Source organism: Acipenser ruthenus, chromosome 9, assembly GCF_902713425.1.
Source record: "Acipenser ruthenus chromosome 9, fAciRut3.2 maternal haplotype, whole genome shotgun sequence".
NCBI classification, from domain to species: domain Eukaryota; kingdom Metazoa; phylum Chordata; class Actinopteri; order Acipenseriformes; family Acipenseridae; genus Acipenser; species Acipenser ruthenus.
The window spans coordinates 13,385,866-13,406,498 of record NC_081197.1 but is presented as its reverse complement, the minus strand read 5'-3'; the positions used below and the strand labels follow the sequence as shown (position 1 = coordinate 13,406,498).

The 20,633-nt window shown below is 39.7% G+C and overlaps 1 protein-coding gene across 5 annotated transcripts in view; it reads left to right on the top strand.

The window, feature by feature from the left end:
• Positions 1-1,695: 1,695 nt before the first annotated feature.
• LOC117962432 (stromal interaction molecule 1-like) overlaps positions 1,696-20,633 on the top strand; it is a 54,840-nt gene continuing 35,902 nt past the window's right edge. The window contains exons 1-2 of one of the 5 annotated variants that reach the window (XM_059030416.1): positions 1,696-3,534; positions 17,127-17,257. In XM_059030416.1, the coding sequence (XP_058886399.1) occupies positions 3,408-3,534; positions 17,127-17,257 (258 nt within the window). In that variant the 5' untranslated portion in view covers positions 1,696-3,407. The remainder of the gene's footprint in view (positions 3,535-17,126; positions 17,258-20,633) is intronic. The other 4 variants (XM_059030417.1, XM_059030418.1, XM_059030419.1 and 1 more) reach the window with 4 other exon arrangements.

Here is a 20,633-nt window from a genome sequence, read left to right as displayed (position 1 = left end):
TAGCTCCACCATTCAGAGGTGACGATTTTTATGATTGACATGGTACATCATCTACTACCTCGCTTCTACTCACGGCCAAGCGTTTCTTTTCGCGTTGTGCAGGTTAGTTTCTAGCAAAAAGGTTGTCTTTTTGTAGAACATCACAGAAGAATAACCCAAAACTCACGAACAATTATGTATTTAGTTTGAATAAAGTATATATGATGTCATGAGGTGGTGTTCATGCAATTATGCCATTGCCGTTTTAACCCACTCCCTGCAACACCATGCAGTGACAGCATTTTTTGATACAGTATAACGAGTGTGGGTACAAGGAGTTTCTGTAATAGCTTTTACCTTTAATATATTTCAGTACCTTTTACTTTGACATGCTGAGATGTTTACAATCAAAATCTTTTGCTCTCTACACTTAATCGAGAAGCAAGGTCCAATAATATATATGGAGAGATATAACTGTACAGGTGGCTTTTTCACAGCCCATTAACAGCATCTTATAACAGTGCCAAAGCATACTGAGAAAGGAAAGACATCTTAGGTTTTGTCACAATAGGATGAACATTCTTTAGCACAAACTGTGAATGAATCTGTTTGATACACTATATAATGGGTACAATAGGCGGGGGATTGTAAGATTTACAGCGACCAACTCTATGCAATTTAACAAAGGCCAACTGGTTGTTTTTTTTCATCCAAATAAAGTGCACAAAGAAAATAAGACAGTTTGATACTTTACTAGAATAAAGAGCTCCAGTCAAATTTCAGGACTATGGATTCAACAGTAGAGGGTGGAATTGTGATATCAGCAAAAGTTGTGCTTTTCATTTTAAACCATCACCAAAAGCTGTGCTGTTTTCTCATTTTCTTATGATGCTGTTCTTGCTGGTGCAGTTACCCTTGATAACAGCCCATTGCTGCCTCTTGTGGAAGGTGTTGAAGGCAAGCTTTTAGGGTTGTGTACATTTGTTGTGTTCAAAGCAGCTAAAAATGTAATTATCTAATTGATATACTGTACAGCAATATAACTCTGTATTCAGATCCTTAATTTGGTGACAAGCTAAATATATCACTCTTTTAGGACCAGCTCTTTATTGTGATCAGTTTTCTCAGTTTCTTTGTTGGTCATCAAAAAGAGACTCCACAACACAGTAACTTTGTAGTTTGCTATGCTTTCACCGTGCTTATTATACCACACATTTACCATGCTCTACCATACTGGTCTGACAATCAATGTGCTTGCCTGAGCTTTCCCAAACAGCTGGTTTCACTGAGGTAAATTCTAGCAATGTCCAGCACTGGTGTTCCATGTAAGAACATAATATATCTGCTGGGTGCCCAGTAAGAGGCGACTATTAGTCACCAGCAGTTGCGGGAATTTTCTGTAGGGTTGCAACCTACACATCAGAAACAAAAAGCAGGCAGCACTGGCAGTGACTGTTCTGCCAAAGAAAGCGAGCTAGCAATGTTAAGTGCACTTTCTGGGCACCAATTATTAATGCTCCTTGTAACAGGAGCTTGATAATTAACTTTAATGAGTTATATTATAAGGATTGTTATTTCAATTGGCGTTGTGACCCAAGAGGATAGAGATTTTGGCATCTCCATAGGGTGGTTAACTCGCAAATTCTAGCCGACATGGTAGTGAATCCTGATGTGTTAGTGATTATTTTATTAGTCCTGCATCCTGTGTTGGAGGATGTGAAAATTAGCACAGCAGGATATTTGTTCTCTGTGTGTTGAGTCCTGCATATGGTGCATTTGAGCCCAGTCGATTTTGAAAGAGAGAAGCGGAAAGACGTTACTCCTATACAGCAGGTGGCGCTGTGGGAGCAGACACCACACCAAGGCTTCTGCGGTTTTCCCGACACAGACTGAGACGGAGGAGGTCCTTACTGAGTCGAAACTGCAGTAGAGCCCTGCAGGAGTTACAGCAATTCAATTAGGGTTTGGAGAGCGTTTTTATTAGAAATAAATAGCTATAGATAAATTTGTTGTTACTGGAGACATACGCTTTATCTCGGATTGTTGTAAGCCAAGGGGCCTACAGAATTCAGCAGGACTGGGAATGGTTTAATATTGGCCGTTTGTTTTCCGCGGTTGGGGGGAAACAGAGTTTAGCAAGGCAAGGGGCCTGTCAGATCTGCATCTCCAGAGCCGACTGCACAAAATAACACCAGCGGGGAGACCGGACAGACGCTGATCAAACAGCAGCAGATACAGGGAATCGTCGTCTCGCTTGGATTTCGCAGCGGGATTGAAAAGGAATCCTCCGGTGTGTTGGGACCTGCAGAATACAAGGGACAGATGTATTAATACGAGCACAAGCACAGTCACTTGATTATAAAACAAAGGGTACAGTTAAGCGTCATAACCAGGATATATCCCAAAATTGAGAGCTGACAGTGGACAAGAGATCCAGACGATACACCACAACGTATGCGTGAGATCTTCAAAAAAATACGCCTGCATTTTCCAGTTGTCCCGGACCACGCAATACATTGCTACAGTCGAAAGCCCATTCGTTTTGCAGCGGTAGGCTGATGAGTTTTTAGTTAAACATGTGCGGAATAACATTAACAATAACAAGCAGCAGCAGCATTAATAATATATTCTCTCCTCTGGGCTGGTAGTGATAACACTGAAGCACGGGCATCGGTATAATTTGAGGGCTGAAAAGGAACCTAAAGCAGGCTTGTTGAAGGAAACATAGGCTACGTGGCCTTGCCAAAAGCACCATTCAATATATTCTATGATTTGAATACATTCTACCAGTGTACTGTTTTATATATATATTGGTTTAAAGCATATGTGTAAAGTTAATTAAAAATTAGCATTGTCATCTTCTGGAATTAAGGTCCAGCACCAGAATGCCAAACTCGAAATTTGCTTTACAGTTTTTCGTTTTTAAATAAAAGCGTTGACAAAGCAAATTGTATGTTTGGAGTCAACCAGATATTCACTTATAACACAGTACATACCGTATATATGAGTTACATTATAATTCGTTGAACATTTGTAAAAGATGACCTAGCAAAAATAGTTTTACGGCAACAGTATATTTATTATGAATAAGTTAAACGTGTTTATATTATTTTTTGAGGAAACGGATATTTAATTAACCAAATGTTAACTGTGCAGGATGGGGATCCGATTTTAATTACAGCTGTTGAGTATTTTTGACTAGACTGCAAAATAAAAGTTGTTTTTCTGGAACTGAACGGATCGAACGATCCCCTCCCTCCCTTTGTATTGCACGGAATCAGTGCGATCTAATTTATTTGATCCATACGACGAGAAACCCCCAGGAAGCATTGTGTTGCAACTAAAGCCTCGCCATCTTATACTTTTTAACCCCGCAACCGACATATTTATATAGGGAACTCGATATATAATACATTGAACGCAACATCATGGATTTCAGCAAGATGGTCACCGTTTGGATCGTGTGTTTGTGTCTCTTGAGTGAGAACTGGGCAGAAAAGCCACAGCAAGGAGGCCAGCACCAAGCAGAGCAAGAAGCAGATTCCTGGGTCTCAGGTAAGCAAGCACAGGCGAATCTTTATTTGCGTGAGTGAGGGTGGAGTTCATCAGCTTGCATGATATACACAGACACACACAGCACTGTGAACACTGATATGGGGAATATATAAACCCAACTCGCACAATTCCGTTGTCAAATTTCCAATGAGATTGTTTTGCTTATACAGTAGTTATACTACAAATAGAATATACATGTTTAGGTAAAACTACTTGTTATATCTTCCGCCTATGATGAGTAATAATACAGAGCCCAGTGTGCGTGTTTTGTTGCAATAGGGTAGAAACTCAATCGAAATGGTTTTAAAAATGAGTGTATTTAGTCTAAATTGAGCTAGGTTTGTGGGGCAGCTATCTTGGCAAAGATTAAGTGTGTTGTGCGTGCCTGTGCAGGGTTGGATGATTTGGCTATTTTGTTTCAGAACAGCGGGGTAACGCGATTTAGTTGGTTCCAATGTAGTAAGGTCCAGTTATGCAGTTTAGGACAGTAAGTGCTCATATTTGGAGCCCTTACCTGTGAAGAATGGTAAATAAGGCGTTTTGGTCCTGCGTGGCATTGCACTGAATAATCAGCGCGATAGGGCGATCTGAATAATCTACACGTTTAACCTGAGAATAAGACTCTGAAATAATGATCAACAGTTGTAGTAGACGTTACTCAGTAAACACATAGTTTTGAAATTAAGCATTTCAGTGAGTGAAGTGTAAAATCTCTTTATTTAAACTAGCATTTATTAACACGGTTTTAGTATGACTGCTGTAGAATTGGAACATTTTATGGTACTATTAAATATGAACTTTTGAATCGTGTGGTGCATTCACACATTTACTGCCTGGCAGGCCGTTTTGAAATTGGCACACGCTGATATTTTTTAAATGTAGCCCATGTTTCACATAACAAGACGTTTAGAATGTAAACACTGTTTATAAAAATAAAACCTATTTGTATGGAGTTTACAATCCAGCCATTTAATTACTAACGTTAATCCTAGATAAATACTGCACTTGTAATCCAGAACATTCCGGAGGCAAGTACGTCATCAATCTAGTATTGAATTTAGAAGGTCATTTAACTGAACAAAAGCTTTTTTCCCAGTGAAATGCTCCAGTCAATTTGCCATGAATAAGCCGTTTGATATGGCAAAGCCTCACACACCCCTGAATTCAGACATGCCCTGATAAATCAATGCTCATTATGCCATTGGTACTAGGTGTCTATGCATGAAGTGAAATATGTTTCCTGTAGCCAATAGACTCTGTACATGAACAGGACTTTTAATCCATTGGAGACCTCACAGAAACACCAGCTTCAGAAAGTTGTGTTAATGGCTTAGTCAGGGAGCGCTCTCACAACTCTTGGCCAGTGCTCAGCCTTTTTCTTAAGGTTAATCTTAGTGGGCAGCGTACTGTGGACAAGTGTTGAACTTTTTTTTTTTTTTTTACTCTATTGTATTGACTTTGGTAGCGTTATTAATAATCCAGAGCACGTGGTGGTTTTTCATAACAATCGCGGTTGTGTGCAATACACAGTAAACCGGATGCAGCAACAGTAAGTAGTTTAACTACAACTGTGTTACTTGCAATGCAGGGCACCTGAAGAGGTTACCGTCCTATTTCTGTGTGTGTGTGTGGAATTACATATATATATATATATATTATTTTTCTGGTTAACTGACTGCTTTTAGCTCTATTTTTAAATGCCATTGCTCTCTTCCAAAAGAGGGGGGAGTGAACTCTTTAAGGACAAATCCAGAGCGAACAGAGGTTTTGTTTAGCTTTAGATGACAGAAAAAAATGTCCAGATAGTTGATTAAATGTATCTGCAGCAGGTGTGGCTCTGCTTTGTCTTGTCAAGAGATTTGATTTAATTTCCATAAATGATATATTTTTCTTTTATAAATTATCATTTAGGAATCACAAATCAATAGGAGTTAGTTTAAAACTAGTTTAGAAACTAACAATATTGTGCTACTAGGACTAGTACCTTTTGAAACCAGGTAGTCCTGATGTAAACTTGATTAAAACTTGCTAGTCCTTTATGTGAAGTGCCTAAGTTGGAATCAACAACAGTTGGGGTCCCAAAAAATAGGCTTAGATTTTATTTTGCTAAAAAAATAAACAGTTATAAATTTAGATTTACTCCCCCAGAGGACAACTGAGACAACTAGTCCTCGTCTGATTTAATTCGCCTCGGGCGAGCGTGGATTTCTAACCCTGGATTATCCTTAATTGACCCTGAGTGTGGTGCCATGTGATTACAACTGGTGTCTTTAGGTTATTTTGAGTTAATGTGCTTTAGGATTGGAGAGAATTATGGTTCTCTAGGGGAGTCATTCCATGTCAAACAAACACCTTTTTTTTATATAAATAAACTCGTATTTAACTGAAATGTATAGGCCTTTACACCACAGAAATGTGGAAATATGCTAAATATCACAGACCAAACCGTTTTGGCCTGTCCTGATGTTTCTGGTTTACTGTCCGTTTCGCTGATATCAGATGTAACTATGACTGCTCCTGATTAAACAATGGCCTGCATTGGTACATTAAAATGTATCTTATTTACAATAACTTTAGGTTTATTGCTGAATAAAACCTCAACGCAACGCCATCTTGCTGGTTTGTTTGCAACCAGGTTTGTGGTCGTAAAGCCCGTTGCTAAGCAAATGACGCATTGACTTTCCTAGCGTATTACTTATGTTGACGAAATTGATGATTGGTCAGTAGCATGTTGGAAAGTGAAGCTGGGAATCGCACTACACAGATGATGTAACCACAGTTGGCTCTATTGCTGTAGGTCATCATGACCTACTTTAAAATAATATTGTCGCTCATTTGTTTCGCAAAATTGTATGCAAATAACAATTGTCTCCTTTAATTTGGAAACGGTCATTGATTTTGAACTTTGAAAAATAAACTCACACTGTATCTGCAGTAAATGATCATCTTATAAAATGTCATTGTCGCTTAATTAGTATGAATAAGAGAGGCTTATTATTATTATTATTATTATTATTATTATTATTATTATTATTATTATTATTATTATTCCTATTTAATTCAAACTCTCAGCACTATTGAAGTTATAATGTTTCCACCCACTTACCAGTCAGGAGGACTTAAGATGGAAGGACGACCTTTTTTTCCTGCTGGTGGAGCCTAAGATCTGGATTCGATACATAATTGAAGCCTAGCTCCCTAACACTGTGTGGAGAGACACTGCTCCTACCTGTAGGTTTAACCTGGAGTGGCTCCGTCTACCAGCATGAATGATGTGTTTGGTCACTGTGCTGAAGGAGTACACTGAGCTGTGTTCTGCTTCCTAAGGATTGAAGAGCACAAACAGTTGTCTGTAAACGTGTTCAAATTGAACTGGGCTAATGACTTGGGGCCCAATGCCATTAGTTCTTTAAACTTGGAGTGGTTTCCATATTCATTGAAGTATCATGTTGCAGGTTTCATTTCCCTGGTTTAAATCTGATATGCGAGGTAGCTAATGGCAGATAGAAGGACGTTTTACAAAGTATAAGTATGAAAATAATGTAGATTTAGAAGTTCAAAGAACAGCTTGTTCAATATTAATATATTTCAGTTTCATTGTATTGGGAGTAAGTATTCATACCAACTATAAAACACACTTCTTCTTTATTCAAGAAACATTTGGTGAACATTGATACTCAATGAATCGTTACACCCCTGTTCATGTGTGAGAATAGTACTGGTGAGAATTTAAATTGAGGATTATAAGAGGGACATTGAAAGGAAGCTTTGTTGAGGGTGTGAATGTTCTAAAGTGAAAACACCCGTGCATGCAAATCATTGTGTGATTCAGACGTATTCTATGTAGTATGCAAATATCTGTTTTAGACAGGAGGCAGACCATTAACCTGAATGGAAAAAGGAAATGACACATATGTTTATTTACAGTACAGCACCTTTTTCTTTTATAGTCTCTTAAATCCCCCAGTTTCTCCACTTCGAACCCTTGACAACTAGTCCATGCTTCCTTACAGTCCCCTTGCTGTAAAAACCATTCTGTTTTCATCCTTCGGCCCCTTGGTCCTCTACTCGAATCACTAAGCCTCACAACCTCCTTGTTCTTCTTTTTAAACCAGTTGGCCTCAGCACCTACCTGTCCTTCACTCTATTATTGGGCTTCACTGCCTCCTAATCAGTCAGCTGAGTGTTTGTAGGAGGAGACGCTGCAGGTTCCCTGACTGTGGTTCATACCAGATGAGCGGCTTCCTGGTTTTGGTGCAGTGCAGTAGCAGCATGTCTCCAGGATTCAGAGGGAACCTGTCTGCAGTACCAACCTGCTTATTGGGAAATCTACTGTGAGACCAACCCGGTTGATAATGGCCTGAGCTTAAAGTGAGCCCCCTTAACACTTTAGATTTTTCCGCTAACAGTTCACATTTAAATTGTTATTGTGTTATAGAAAGAAACACAGTGGGGTACATGATGCCTGATGTTTAATTTCGAAAGACAGTTGCAGGCCTGCTGAGAAACCCATTCTCAGACTCGGATGCTTTTGTCAGGTGCGTGCTTGCGGTATGTTTGCAGATTCTCGTGGGGTTTTAAATAGCACCTATTTCTGAAGCTGCAAAACCCAAGTTGCTGTGTTTTTTACCCCTATAAATAGCAGTGTTCAGATAGTCCCCTTTTTGTCTAAAAAGTCAGCTGTAGCTTCATGTACCTCAAGTGGCAGAAATGGTTTAACTATAGTCAGAAATATGCATGTAAAATAAACAGTAAACTTTGTATTTAGACAAGTCTTTTCCTGTAGAAAAATCTAACAGCACTCTACTGAAGGTCTACTCATGATTCGTTTTCTGATACTGTATTCCAAATGCAGTATGTTCTTGCTTTAATGATTAAAGATGTCTAAACATTTGAGAATATGTGCAGCCTCTACATTTCATATCCCTCCCTACCCCAAATGAGGCTTGAGTCTCTTGAATCCTATAGCAGTGTAGTAAAAAAAATAATTAATAAATAAAAATACATACAGTTGGGGATTTTCAAGTCTATTTTTAAACCTTCCTGTGAGATTGATTTTCCTGTTGAGTTTCAACTGAACTTGATTTGCACTACAACCGCTATAGCCCCCCCCCCCAGTGCTTTGGTATACTATACCGTGCTCCGTACACAGCAGCGGCGCCATATAGAGTTGCTATGTAGAATGCATGCGAGTGACATTTAATGTACAGTACTCACACATTGTCAAACGGTTTCTGTTAACAGAGGGGAAAAAATCAAACAAACACAGTGCGTGAATGAGCCTGACGAACCTTCGAAGGTTTAAAGCTACCTTCGAATTCCTGGCTAGAGAACAAACATTCGAACACAGCCCTAATACATTGCAGACTTGGCAAATATATACTCTTATTTTTTTGTTCTGTGTAGCTGACTGCAAGAGATTGGCAATGTGTCCACCACATCTTCTGCTGGGTGAGCCTGAGGGCTAAGTCTCCCTAAGCGATCTTCTGTATGGAATTTGCAGCAAAGTGCTTGTTGTACTCACACCTGTAGTTGATCCTTATACAGTCAAACCTGTATTAAGAGACCCCTCAAGGGACAGTCAAACAGTGGCGTCTTAACACAGGTGGTCTCTTAAGAGGGCTATCTTTTATACCCTGTACTTCAATCCTTTGCAAATTTCAATGCCTGTGACTGAATCAAAGGCCGTGATACAGGTATGTGTCATTTCGTTGCACCCTGAACCCAGTACCAGCATAGGGCATTGATTTCTTCATTGCTGGTGGCTCTTAAGTGCACCTTGTTTTCATACTCTCTTAACAGTTCTCCTTTCCGTTTCAAAATGTTCTGTATCTGCGTCTTTCTAACGCTAAATTTTTCAGGCACTTTCTGTCTTTCCAAGTTCAATAACTTTAATTCTGTCATCTGGGGTGAGGACCTCTCGTTTCTCCATTTTTTCTCTTTTCCTTTACAAGAGAGCGCTGTTGTTTTATTGTAACGATCTGTGTGTTTGTGTTGTGCTGTAATTCTTGTATTCCCGCTGTTCTGCTATGTTTCCTTTGTACTATAATTCTGCTGTGTATGTGTGTTTACCTGCTTTGTGTGTCTACGGGGGGAGCTAAGCTGTAAGAAGGCGCTGCATGCCGTTCAGTGTTGTTGCTGTTCTGGTTGCCATGGTTCTTGTGTTCCTGTATTGCTGCATCCTGTGTGTGTGTAAGCTGTGAAGCTGGCAGAGCGGTGGACTCTGGCGGGTGTGAGAGAGTCAGAAATAAACGATTACTGGAACCAAGCGTTCTCTGTTTTCTGCCTCCTATCTAAAATGTTGGAGTATGTTTATTGATTACAGATAAAAGCCTGCTAAAATGGTTTCTGAATACAGGTTTTGAGTTCATTGTTGGGTAAGAGAATTGTGGTCATTGGTCGCGTTAGACAGGTGGTCGCATGAGCAGGTTTGACTGTACTTGTCTTTGGTGATCTCTCAGATGAAAACAAGATTTGTATTCACCAAGCGTCCTGGATGACAGACTAAAAAAATCAGCCATCGCTATTGAAGTCACTTCACTGTCTCTGATTTGCACTGCAGAATAGTCTGTATTGTTGAAAGTGGTGCTATGTATTGCAGAAGGAAAACCACAAAGTAGAAGTCTGTTTTAACTGGCAGAACTGTGGCCTGCCTGTCCTCATCAGCAAGGCTGCTAAAATCTTGCACTTGTTAGATAAGACAAGATTACAAAAATGCTCTTGCCATTATAGCGAAGGAGCATTTGGTTTCCGTCAGCGATTGCTACAGTAGATTAAGTGGACCAATGCCAGGCTGTCAACAAAATGACTGCAACTTGTGATTTTTCACATAACAACCTGAAACTTGGTAGAAAGTCACATACAAGCAAGGTCTACAGCCCTATTCAAAAGATGTTAATTTCTGTCAACGGAACACTCGGTAGCCATCTGTTTTCGGCAGCTAACTATCGTTTAAATCCTTAAAGGTTAACGAGGACACAAATTGAACACATTTTTTTGACAGTGTGTCACTCAAGGTAATAATTAAAGTAGTACAGTTTGCTCTCATTTTCGTAGATCTTCAGCGCACTTGACCTGCTTTGCAGCGGCATTTCAAATGCTTTTTGGGCTCTCTATAGCAGACATCAGTGGTCGGCAAATGGCAGAGGCCTCCTGGCAGGGCTGTATCAAGGGCTGAGCGAGAGCAGAACTTCATTTTAATATTACCGCAAGGGGGCTATCATTGGGGATTCTCCGTATGACCTCCATATATTTCTTGCGAGTAAGCAGAAAATTGAGTTTTGCAATATCGATTCCAAAGTACAGTACTTGCTGATTGATGATACATTTATGCCTCGCTATGGTACTGGAATCCGCATATGATAGACAGGAATGGTGAATAACATAAAACACAATTCAAAAGTAGCATACGTTTTTATTTTAAATGCATCGTTGCTTTATGACAAATTTTATGAGAAATGGCACTTGCGTTCTGCGATCAGCTTTAGACCCCCAGGTGTGATGGAGGTGACGGCGATACGTAGGCAGTCCTCCAAAGATTCTTGTGTCCGCCTGTTTCGTGCATCTGTTTTTATTGCATTCATTCTGGAATAAGCCGCTTCGCATGTGTAAGTAGATCCAAACGTTGAGAGCACAAACGGAGCCAGCGAAAGTTGTCTGGACATATATATAGGATCAGAATGATTCCAGATTTGCTTTGTTAATGAATTCAGTTTTCAGCAACGACTATGCCTGCAAATATACTACTAGTTCTAGTTGCTGCTTCGTTGATTGCAGGAAGCATTTGCTTTGCATGGGATGAGAAATCGCCATCGGGGTTGATTGAAAACGGATCACGGATAAAAACGATTACGTACCTGGGAATGCTGAAGTTGTCAAAGCGAGTGCGGCTGCCTGCGGGTCATTTGGCCCGCCGTCAAATTGAATTGCCGACCGCTGGCGTACGTAATCAAGCTTTATCCCTCCCTTCCCTCTCTTAATTTGTTTTTCACTTGTAGCGTTTGTATGTTATGCAAAAAAAGCAAACCTTAAATGTGGATACAATTGTACAAGAAATCCCTTTCATGCTACTTCTTTTATAACTTTCATAAAGCTGCCATTACCCCAGTATCAAAGCCTCCTGTAGAAACCATTTAAGGTAGTCACTTCTTTTTTGAGGGGTTAACTTATATGACTTTTTTTTTTTATTTTTTATATATAAATTTCGTCGTCTCCAATTTTTTACCCCGGTTTTCTCCCCAATTTAGTATGCCCAATTATTATTTATCTGTATCCTCACCGCTCGCAACCCCCCCCTGCCGACTCGGGAAACGGTGGCTGGAACACATGTACTCCGTAACGTGCTCCTGCCAAGCCGTAATTTTTCGCACTGCAGATCCACTGCGATGCCACCAGACCTATAGTGCCGGAGGACAACACAGATCTCGCGGCTCCACTGCAGAACCACAGGTGCCCTATCGGCCACAGGGGTCGCTGAAGCGGTGAGCCGTGGATTCCCCTGCTGACCTAAACCCTCCCTACCCGGGCAGCGCTCAGCCAAATGTGCGCCGCCCCCTAGGAACTCCCGGTCACGGTCGGCTGTAACATAGCCTGGATTCGAACTCGCGATCTCCAGGCTATAGGGCACAACCTGCACTCCGCGCGGAGAGCCTTTACTGGATGCGCCACTCGGGAGCCCACGGTTGACATTTGATTGACCTCTGACCTAATGTGGCTGCCATATTGAGTGAGGTCTTGTGACTAAGTTTTCGATAGACACTTTGTTATTGTCACAATGTTTGGTACACAGCTGTATTGTTCGATTCTGTCAAAGTTCCATTGCAGATGGTGTCCAGTAGAAATCAACCTCTGGTCCAAAGCACTCCAATCCGATATAAAATTCACCTTTGATTATTCTGCCGGTGGTGCTTTGTTTTTGTTCATGAAAACTCCTATTTGTAGTTCCATTCACTTTCATATTGGCTGTGGATGAAACCACCATCATGTAGGCCTACTGTACAGAAGTTCAGCCTGCCAATTTATTGTCAAGAAACAATGAAAAAGCTTTGATCATATCCAGATGCAGTATAAATAAAACACATGGTCCTTTCATGCCTAATTGCTCCTAAATAACCACAATATGTTTTGGCTGAATTGAACTGTCTAAAGTATTCAATCATTTCAGCATTAGGACAGTTTTAACGATTAGATTCCACAACTGTTCCAGTACTTTCCCATGAAGATCACTGAGAGCTTCTTGATCACGTCTCACAAACCGCAGTTCAACGCAGCTACTTCAGGTTAACGTTTAAGGTTAGCCTTTCGGGTAGTTTGTCTGCTTTTGTGGCTCTGTTGCATCACCATCAACAGGTAGCTACGAATGACAGATAATACTGTAAGTGACAGAACATTATGCATTTGTGACTTTTTGCATAGGAGACATAACATTGTTTGCAAATTGTAGAGCATGGTCTAGAAACTAATGTTATCAGGGCTTGAATTTCAGCGCGGGATTGAGGGAATCACGCATCTTCCAAGTTCCCGCATATCTCTAACTTTCAGTGCTGGAAAATACCACTGAGATATTTTAAGACACCAAGCTACTGTATTTTTCACCCAGTTTAGAATACCTGAAATGCTACAACAATCTCTAAGGAAGTGGGTGTCACTGATGAAAGCACTATGAGCCGCATTCTGAGTAGTTGTGGTTAAAATAAACAAATAAATAAGTGGTGCTGGATATTTTGAGTGCCGCGAGACTTTATCCTCTCGTACGTGATTCTCAGCCGCTATCTTTAAGGATTATAGAAACTCAGTACACTACAGTAAGTAAACAGTTTTGAAAAAAAAGATGACATTAAGTCTATCTAGGTGTTGTTTTGCAAGCGGTGACTTTCGCTTTAACCGGTTATACGTCTAGCATATTATTAAACATTTTACCACCACTTTAGAGTTTATATGTTTAAAATTCCCATCCCTAAAAAGCACCTTTTTCTTCTGCTGCATGCAAAAATTTCACGTCAGACAATGGCAAAAGCAATGGAGAGTGTTCTGTCTCATGGTGATGAACAGCTGTTAGGTCTCCTGAAAGCAGCTTATTTTAAAGCAATACCAGTGTGAATGATGATGCAGTAAAATATATATATATATATAGTTTTTTTTTTTATATGCAAAAGTGCCTTTTCTTTAACCACCAGCACACAATCCCCCCAGGACACAAAAATGAAATTCAAGCCCTGGTTATACATTTGCTGTAGTTAACTGTATTTAATATCCTTCCCTTTTGAAAAAAGAGTAGCTGTTGTAAATGTTTCTCTGATACAAACCTGTATAGATTTCTCATCAATATTCTCTAATCAAGTTTGTTTCCTGATTATCAAGATAGCTGCATAAACTGCTACACCTCTGGAGTAAGTGGTTTGAATATTTGGGAAACCATGGAACTCTAATAGAAGTACATGTACTCCATAGTTGAAAAATGGGTCGATGTACATGGCTTGTAAGTTACATTTTTAAATAGCTGCAAAATGAGTCTGCTCATTTTTCACTTGGATGAATTTAGACTGTTACATGTGAATGTACAGTAAGGGGCACGTGGCGTGGAAGACAGTAGTCATCTGTCAACTGGGCTAGTCAGCACGGATGGATGGATTTTGTAAATGGTTTTTAGTTATTGGACAGTAAGCATCTGTGTGTTAGTAATATTGGCACACCCATAAGCGGAACAGTGCATGCTCTGTGAGTGTTTTAATATAATCAACACAAACGCAGTCCCCATCTAATGGTATACTGCACTGCTTTTTAGTGCAATCATTTACAATTTCACTTGATTTCAGTTGGTGTTTTTAAAGGTAGTTCTTTTAAATTCAGCCACATGCTTGTGTGCGTAGTGATTGCTGTGTTTGTCTTGATTGAGAAATCTGAACACTAAAGTAAATAAAGTATGCTGAACAGTTGAGGTTTTTCACTGCTGATTATCTGGGATGTGCCTTAGATAACGAACAGTACAGCATAGTAACCTTGTATTCTGATCACTAGTAAACCCCTAAGCAATGTATAATACAGTACTTGTTTGAGTGACTGGCAGTGCAGTGTTCCCCTTGGTGAAAGCTGTGAGAAGGCTCAGGTTTACTCCTCTTATCATGCAGTCTGCTATGCAGTGATCCCCTTACTGGAAGCTGTGAGAAGGCTCAGGTTTTCTCTTCTTATCATGCAGTCTGCTATGCAGTGATCCCCTTGCTGGAAGCTGTGAGAAGGCTCAGGTTTACTCCTCTTATCATGCAGTCTGCTATGCAGTGATCCCCTTGCTGGAAGCTGTGAGAAGGCTCAGGTTTTCTCCTCTTATAATGCAGTCTGCCATGCAGTGTTCCCCTTGCTGGAAGCTGTGAGAAGGCTCAGGTTTTCTTCTCTTATGCAGTCTGCTATGCAGTGATCCCCTTGCTGAAAGCTGTGAGAAGGCTCATGTTTTTTCCCTGGCTGGTATTGATCGTATGCTTTTCCAGCAGGGTTCTGGAGTGATTGATCAGGGCTGCTAACAGCAGAGCACTCACACCTCCAATCACAGCTGTTTGCTTCCCCTCGCCTCTCAGTGCTGTGTTAACCCCTCAGGTGCTGGGCTGGAGGAAGACTGCAACGTTGCTGTTCATGCTGTTATTGTTTTACATTGTTGGAGAAAGCTCAAACTGCAGAGCTTTTTGAAGCTTGAAAAGAAACCTGAGCAACTACTTTTAGAAGTATAGTTTATAACATAGAAATGTCTTGGTTTGGTTTAAGCTATAAGTGTACAATTTTATATTTGTATTTATATTATATAAATATATATGTAAGTAATGTACAGTCATACACAGGTTTATAGAGGATGCATGTTCATAGAGTACTGTAGTTATTCAACCAATGAACATATTCAGAAAACCCTCAAGCCTACCCCCCCCCCCCCCCAGAGTGTATAATGTACAAAAAATAAAGTACATTACTACATTTCTACTTAACAGCTGATTAATTAGGAGCAATGTGATTCGGTCATTCTGTCATTATATTTGGTTTAAAAAATGTTCAGGCAGCATCAAATATGAAAAGTTATTTGCTAATACTATGCCAGTAGTATTACAGTATGTTTGACTTAATTTGGCAGAAATCCTGGTAGTTAAGCTGAATTATCACTTTTCAAACTGATTCCAGGAAATGTCACATTTAACCTGTTGAAGCTCTCCTTTGATGTTGTGATATTTTTTGTTTGCATTGTAGATTACTATACACGTTTGAATAGAATTTAAGCCAGACCCATTTCATCAAAGCCATGCAAATAAGAAGTACAAACAATGTTGCATGTAATATTGACTGTGACTAAGAGTACACAAGTTCAACAATGTGTACAGCAGGTTATGCAGTTTTGGTGCCATGTGGCAGGGCTCGACACAAACTGTTGCCTGGGGTAACCAAAATTCAGCATCAGGAAACTTGAAAACGGAGCCAGAGAGAATTAGTTGCCCGAGCTGGGCAACCACAATTTTGTTCATTATCAGATCTGTCTAAATCTAAAAACAGAACTTAAACTGACTTCTACTGCTCCTCTCTCGCTCCTCAAGTGGTGCAGTGATCCCAGATCCCAGCGGCGCAGTGTGTGGAAGGACATGTTTGCTGACCCTGTTCTGCAGAATCGATTTCCCAACCTGCTCCACCTATAGATCACTTATAGGTGATCCCTCTCTCCACAGCGGCATGTGAGAGAGGATTCAGTTGTATGAAGCGAGTGAAAAGTGACTGGAGGTCTTCACTTTCAGTCGACATGCTTTCAAAATTAATGTTCATATTCATGAGTGGACCAAGCCACAATAAATATGACACTGCAGGTGCAGTTAGCAGATGGTGGAGAGCTGGGGAAAGGGCTCGTTGGCCAGATTATATGAAAGTCTGAACTGATGCTGTATATCGCAAAGAAATGTTCAATGTTTGTTGGCCATGATAAGGGTGTCTGCTTGGTAAATAAATAATACATTTTAAGAAAATAGCAATTTTTTTCTGGGTGCCCTGCAGTGTAGAGCCCTGCATATGGACACATTTGAATACGAGTGCATTATATGAGCCATTCAAAATGTGTTAGGCCTGCTCTGTAGTCTTTACAGTATGTTTGGTTCAATCATTAACAGTTCTTGGAGTAACACTCCTCACAAACTACACGCTGGTAGGTATTGGGACAGAGAGTAAATGCAACTGTGCAGGTGGTCAGAGAGGGTCAGATGTTCCATTTCACTTCTGTATTTCTTCCTCTGACCCACAATTTGTGGATGGTAGGGTACTGAATTAGTTTTGGGATCTCTGTACGGTATGAAAAATGTCCACCTTTAAACATGGCTGCCTCCCCCTTTTTTCAATACCAACCTCTTTCAGCATGACCGTAATGAAAAGCATTACTATACAGTAAAACACATGTTTGATTTATTTTAATAATCGTGTTTTAACTGTACAGTGTATTTCTAGAGAATGCATGCAATGAGCAAGAAAGTATTATCTAAACGGGCCTTTTTATACATCTAAATGGAATAAAGGACCAACAGTGCCTTGACCATGTCCCTGGCAGCAGAGGCCTTTCTAAGTGCCCCCTCTCTCTTTTGCAGAGCTGTGCCGCATTGATGAAGTTCTGTGCCAGGATGAGGCCGCCACCCTGAGCTTCGAAGCTATCCGCAACATCCACAAGCAGATGGACGACGATGCCAATGGGAATGTGGACGCTGTGGAGACCGATGGGGTGAGTGTGCTCAGCGAGGAGGCAACCACACTGTATTAACAAAGGCATCCCGTTCAAATCATGGAAACTAAATTTGCATTGGGTCAGTCTGTCAGCTTTTCTGCTCCTGGTAACCTGAAATTGAGTCTGGTCACAAATTAAACTAATTTTGTGCTGTCAAGCCTGGCCTCAGTAGACCATCGTCTCACTCAAATGTGACACCAAGCACAATAATTGCATGGACATTTTAATTTTTTTTTATTTATTTTTTTTAGTATTTTTTATGTATTCTGCTTAGAGATACATGTGTAAAAACACGTTATTTATGACCTGAGGGACCTTGCAATACTTCCTGAAAGTTGTTTTGAAAAATATTGATGTTTGGGCAGATTACAAGACATTGTTTCACCTGAGTGATTGCAATGACATAGTACACGTTTATTCTCAGGGTCTTCATAAGCAATAATGGACACTACTCTCAATTTATTTTCTCAAAATAAATATTTAGAAATAAGATAATAGTTATTCATTCCATTATTATCAGTAATAAGGAAACAAACTTAACTGATACATTTAGTTCATGAAATAGTATATGCTTATATCCACTCATTTCTTGATATTACAACATATATATTAAAACACATGAGACAGAATAAATGTTCTAATATAATTAAGTCAAATACTAAATACTAGTCAAATGTTCTAATATAATTAAGTCAAATACTTTTTTATTAGTTCTAAACAAGTTCCTGTGATTTGTTTCTGCTTTTGTCTCTGCCTGGCTGCTGTAATCTGACTCTGCCCTTTAGACACCAAATGCCCCTCTCAGTGACGGCACACAAAAAAAAAATAAAAAAATACCAGGGAGTGAACTTCAGTCCCTCCCCTATCCACTGATATGTGTTTCAAGCCTGTACTGCAAAGTACGGTGGCCCTGTAAGTCATCAAAACAAAGTGCTTTTTTTTATCGTGTTTACACAATCGTGGTCCTAGAAGTCCACTTCAGTATGATCGTGCTAACACGATCCCGGTCCTTAAAGGGTTAATACAGTACCTTATCAAAATGTATTCGTGCAGAAATCATTTGATCTACGAGGAAGAGGAAGCTCATCATTTAATTAAATTAAATGGAGTACAGTATAGTGCAAGCCAACGGACTTGTAGTTGTATTGTAGTTACTGAAACCAGCGACAAGCGAACAGAAAGCAGATGTAAGACTCTCTTAGCCTGGCAGTCTGAATATGAAGAGCAGTTATGACAATTAAAGACTCGGAGCAAGATCAGTGGCTTTTTTAAACCAGCTCTCTCTGCCTCTGAACAATGCGGCTTATGGACAGTATGTGTTTTGACCGTTGTTGGGACATTATATTTTATTTGTATTATTTCATTTTTTGAGTTTTCAATTAATAGTGCAGGGATTCCAAACAGTAAACTCAATTTCGGCTTATCTGCATTTTTCACTTAATTCAGGTTTAAATCGGTCCCAATCTGAATGGATTAACGTGGGTCTACAGTATAGAGAAGATGACTCAAGACCACCAGTATGCTAATGTAATATACTAATGTGTATCTGTGTCCATTTTGTATTATTGTTTTCAGTATAAGACATCAAAACTATTAAATTAGTTATCCTAGGGTAGGCTTAAATCAACTAATATAGAAATATCCTCCAGCAACAATTAGTCATTTAGCAGCTTTCATCCAAAGAGACACAGAGACTAGGGGATCAACTATGCATCAACAACTGCTGGTGCAGAGTCACTTACAATAAGACCTCTGCTTTTACGTTGCATACGAAGGACAGAGCACAAGGAGGTTAAGTAACTTGCTCAGGGTCACACAAAGCGAGTCAGTGGCTGAACCGAGACCTGAAATTTCATTAGAACCACTAGCATACAGAGCTGACTGGTTTCTCCAACAGTGCTGTGCCATCAATGTGTACCATACTGTCCCGATTTAAATGACACTCGCTTACTTTTACAATTCTGGGATGAGCGTTTTTGGTACAGTACATCAGAAAATCTTTCTGTGGTCTTGAATGTCACTATTTACTATTCCTAGAAGCTTGACTCCATTATACTTGCTTTGCTTCTCGTTTCTCTGTTTCTTCTCACATTCTCTCTCACCCCTGGAAGCAAGATAATTAAGAACAGACTTCTCTTACCCTGCTATGTAACTGGATCCGGTTCTGGGGTCTGTTCTGAGGCTAATACCTTGTTTCCCAACTTTTTAAACCAAGAAAAGTTTGTTTAGTCTCAAACAAATTGTTGTTTGCACATTCCCGAACCTAAAACCTAGATCCTTGGCCTCTGGATCATTTGATACCCAAATGGTTTTAGGCAGGTATGTGGAGACAACAGGGTCTCAATTTTACATCTTCTTCACAAATTGCCTGGCTGAACTTAAGCTTGTATGTTTATATTGGTATTGGTCTAAGAATAAGCCATGCTTCTAAACAGCAATTCAGTGTGTTTATTTAACTAGGATAGGAACCCATTAAGATATCTTTGTCAATGTTTAAGGGTTGCCGGGCAACATTGTCTGTTTAAAAATAACTTAACAAACCTATAAAGGTACACAGTCTGCATGAGCTTTATATTTTTACAGATAAAAGCAAATTAAATCAAAAGTTGGAAAAAGAAAGACGTTACAATCAAATGAGAGAGGGATGGTTTATATTTCAAACCGTTATTCGAGCCCCAACTATGAAAGTTGGACTGGCTCAAAGTTCTGTACAAGTTAGGTTTAACAAGCTGTACAGTCATACAACAATTCAGTTGCATAAAAAAGTAAGAACACACAAACGCAGACAGGCAGCTGCTGCCATCACAGTTGGGTATTCTACACTGCTCATTTTTATGTCATTGTAGTGTGCTTGTTACATTAGCTGTTCCACTTGAAGTGGGCTAGAGTTTGCAGGGGTGAAAGTTTACAGGGCTATTTCAGTTCTGAACAATGGGAGACTCTCAGAGGTCAGATGTCATCCAGCATTGACGACACTCCTCTGCATGGCAGGTGCTCAGAGTAGCATTGCTTTCATTAAAACAAAACAAAAAATTTACAAACTACACCGTGTAACAATTTTTTTTTTTTTTCCTGGGTAGAAAGTGTTATTTCCTAATTGCTTATGCCTCAAAAGTATAGAAAATGGCTATTATTCCCCACAAACTTTGCTTTTGTGACCAGGACAGTGATAATTTGAAATTTACCGATTTCCAATGAGAAAACAGGCGAATTTGTGTCTTCGTTCACAAGTCAGAAAAAAACAACATATGAATCCAAATTAACATGTACTTATACTAAAGTAATACAAAAATGACTACAAAAGATTTAGAAGTGAGTAGTTTTTCGAGATTTACGATTATACTGTAAATCACTTTCACGAATCAGCCCCCAA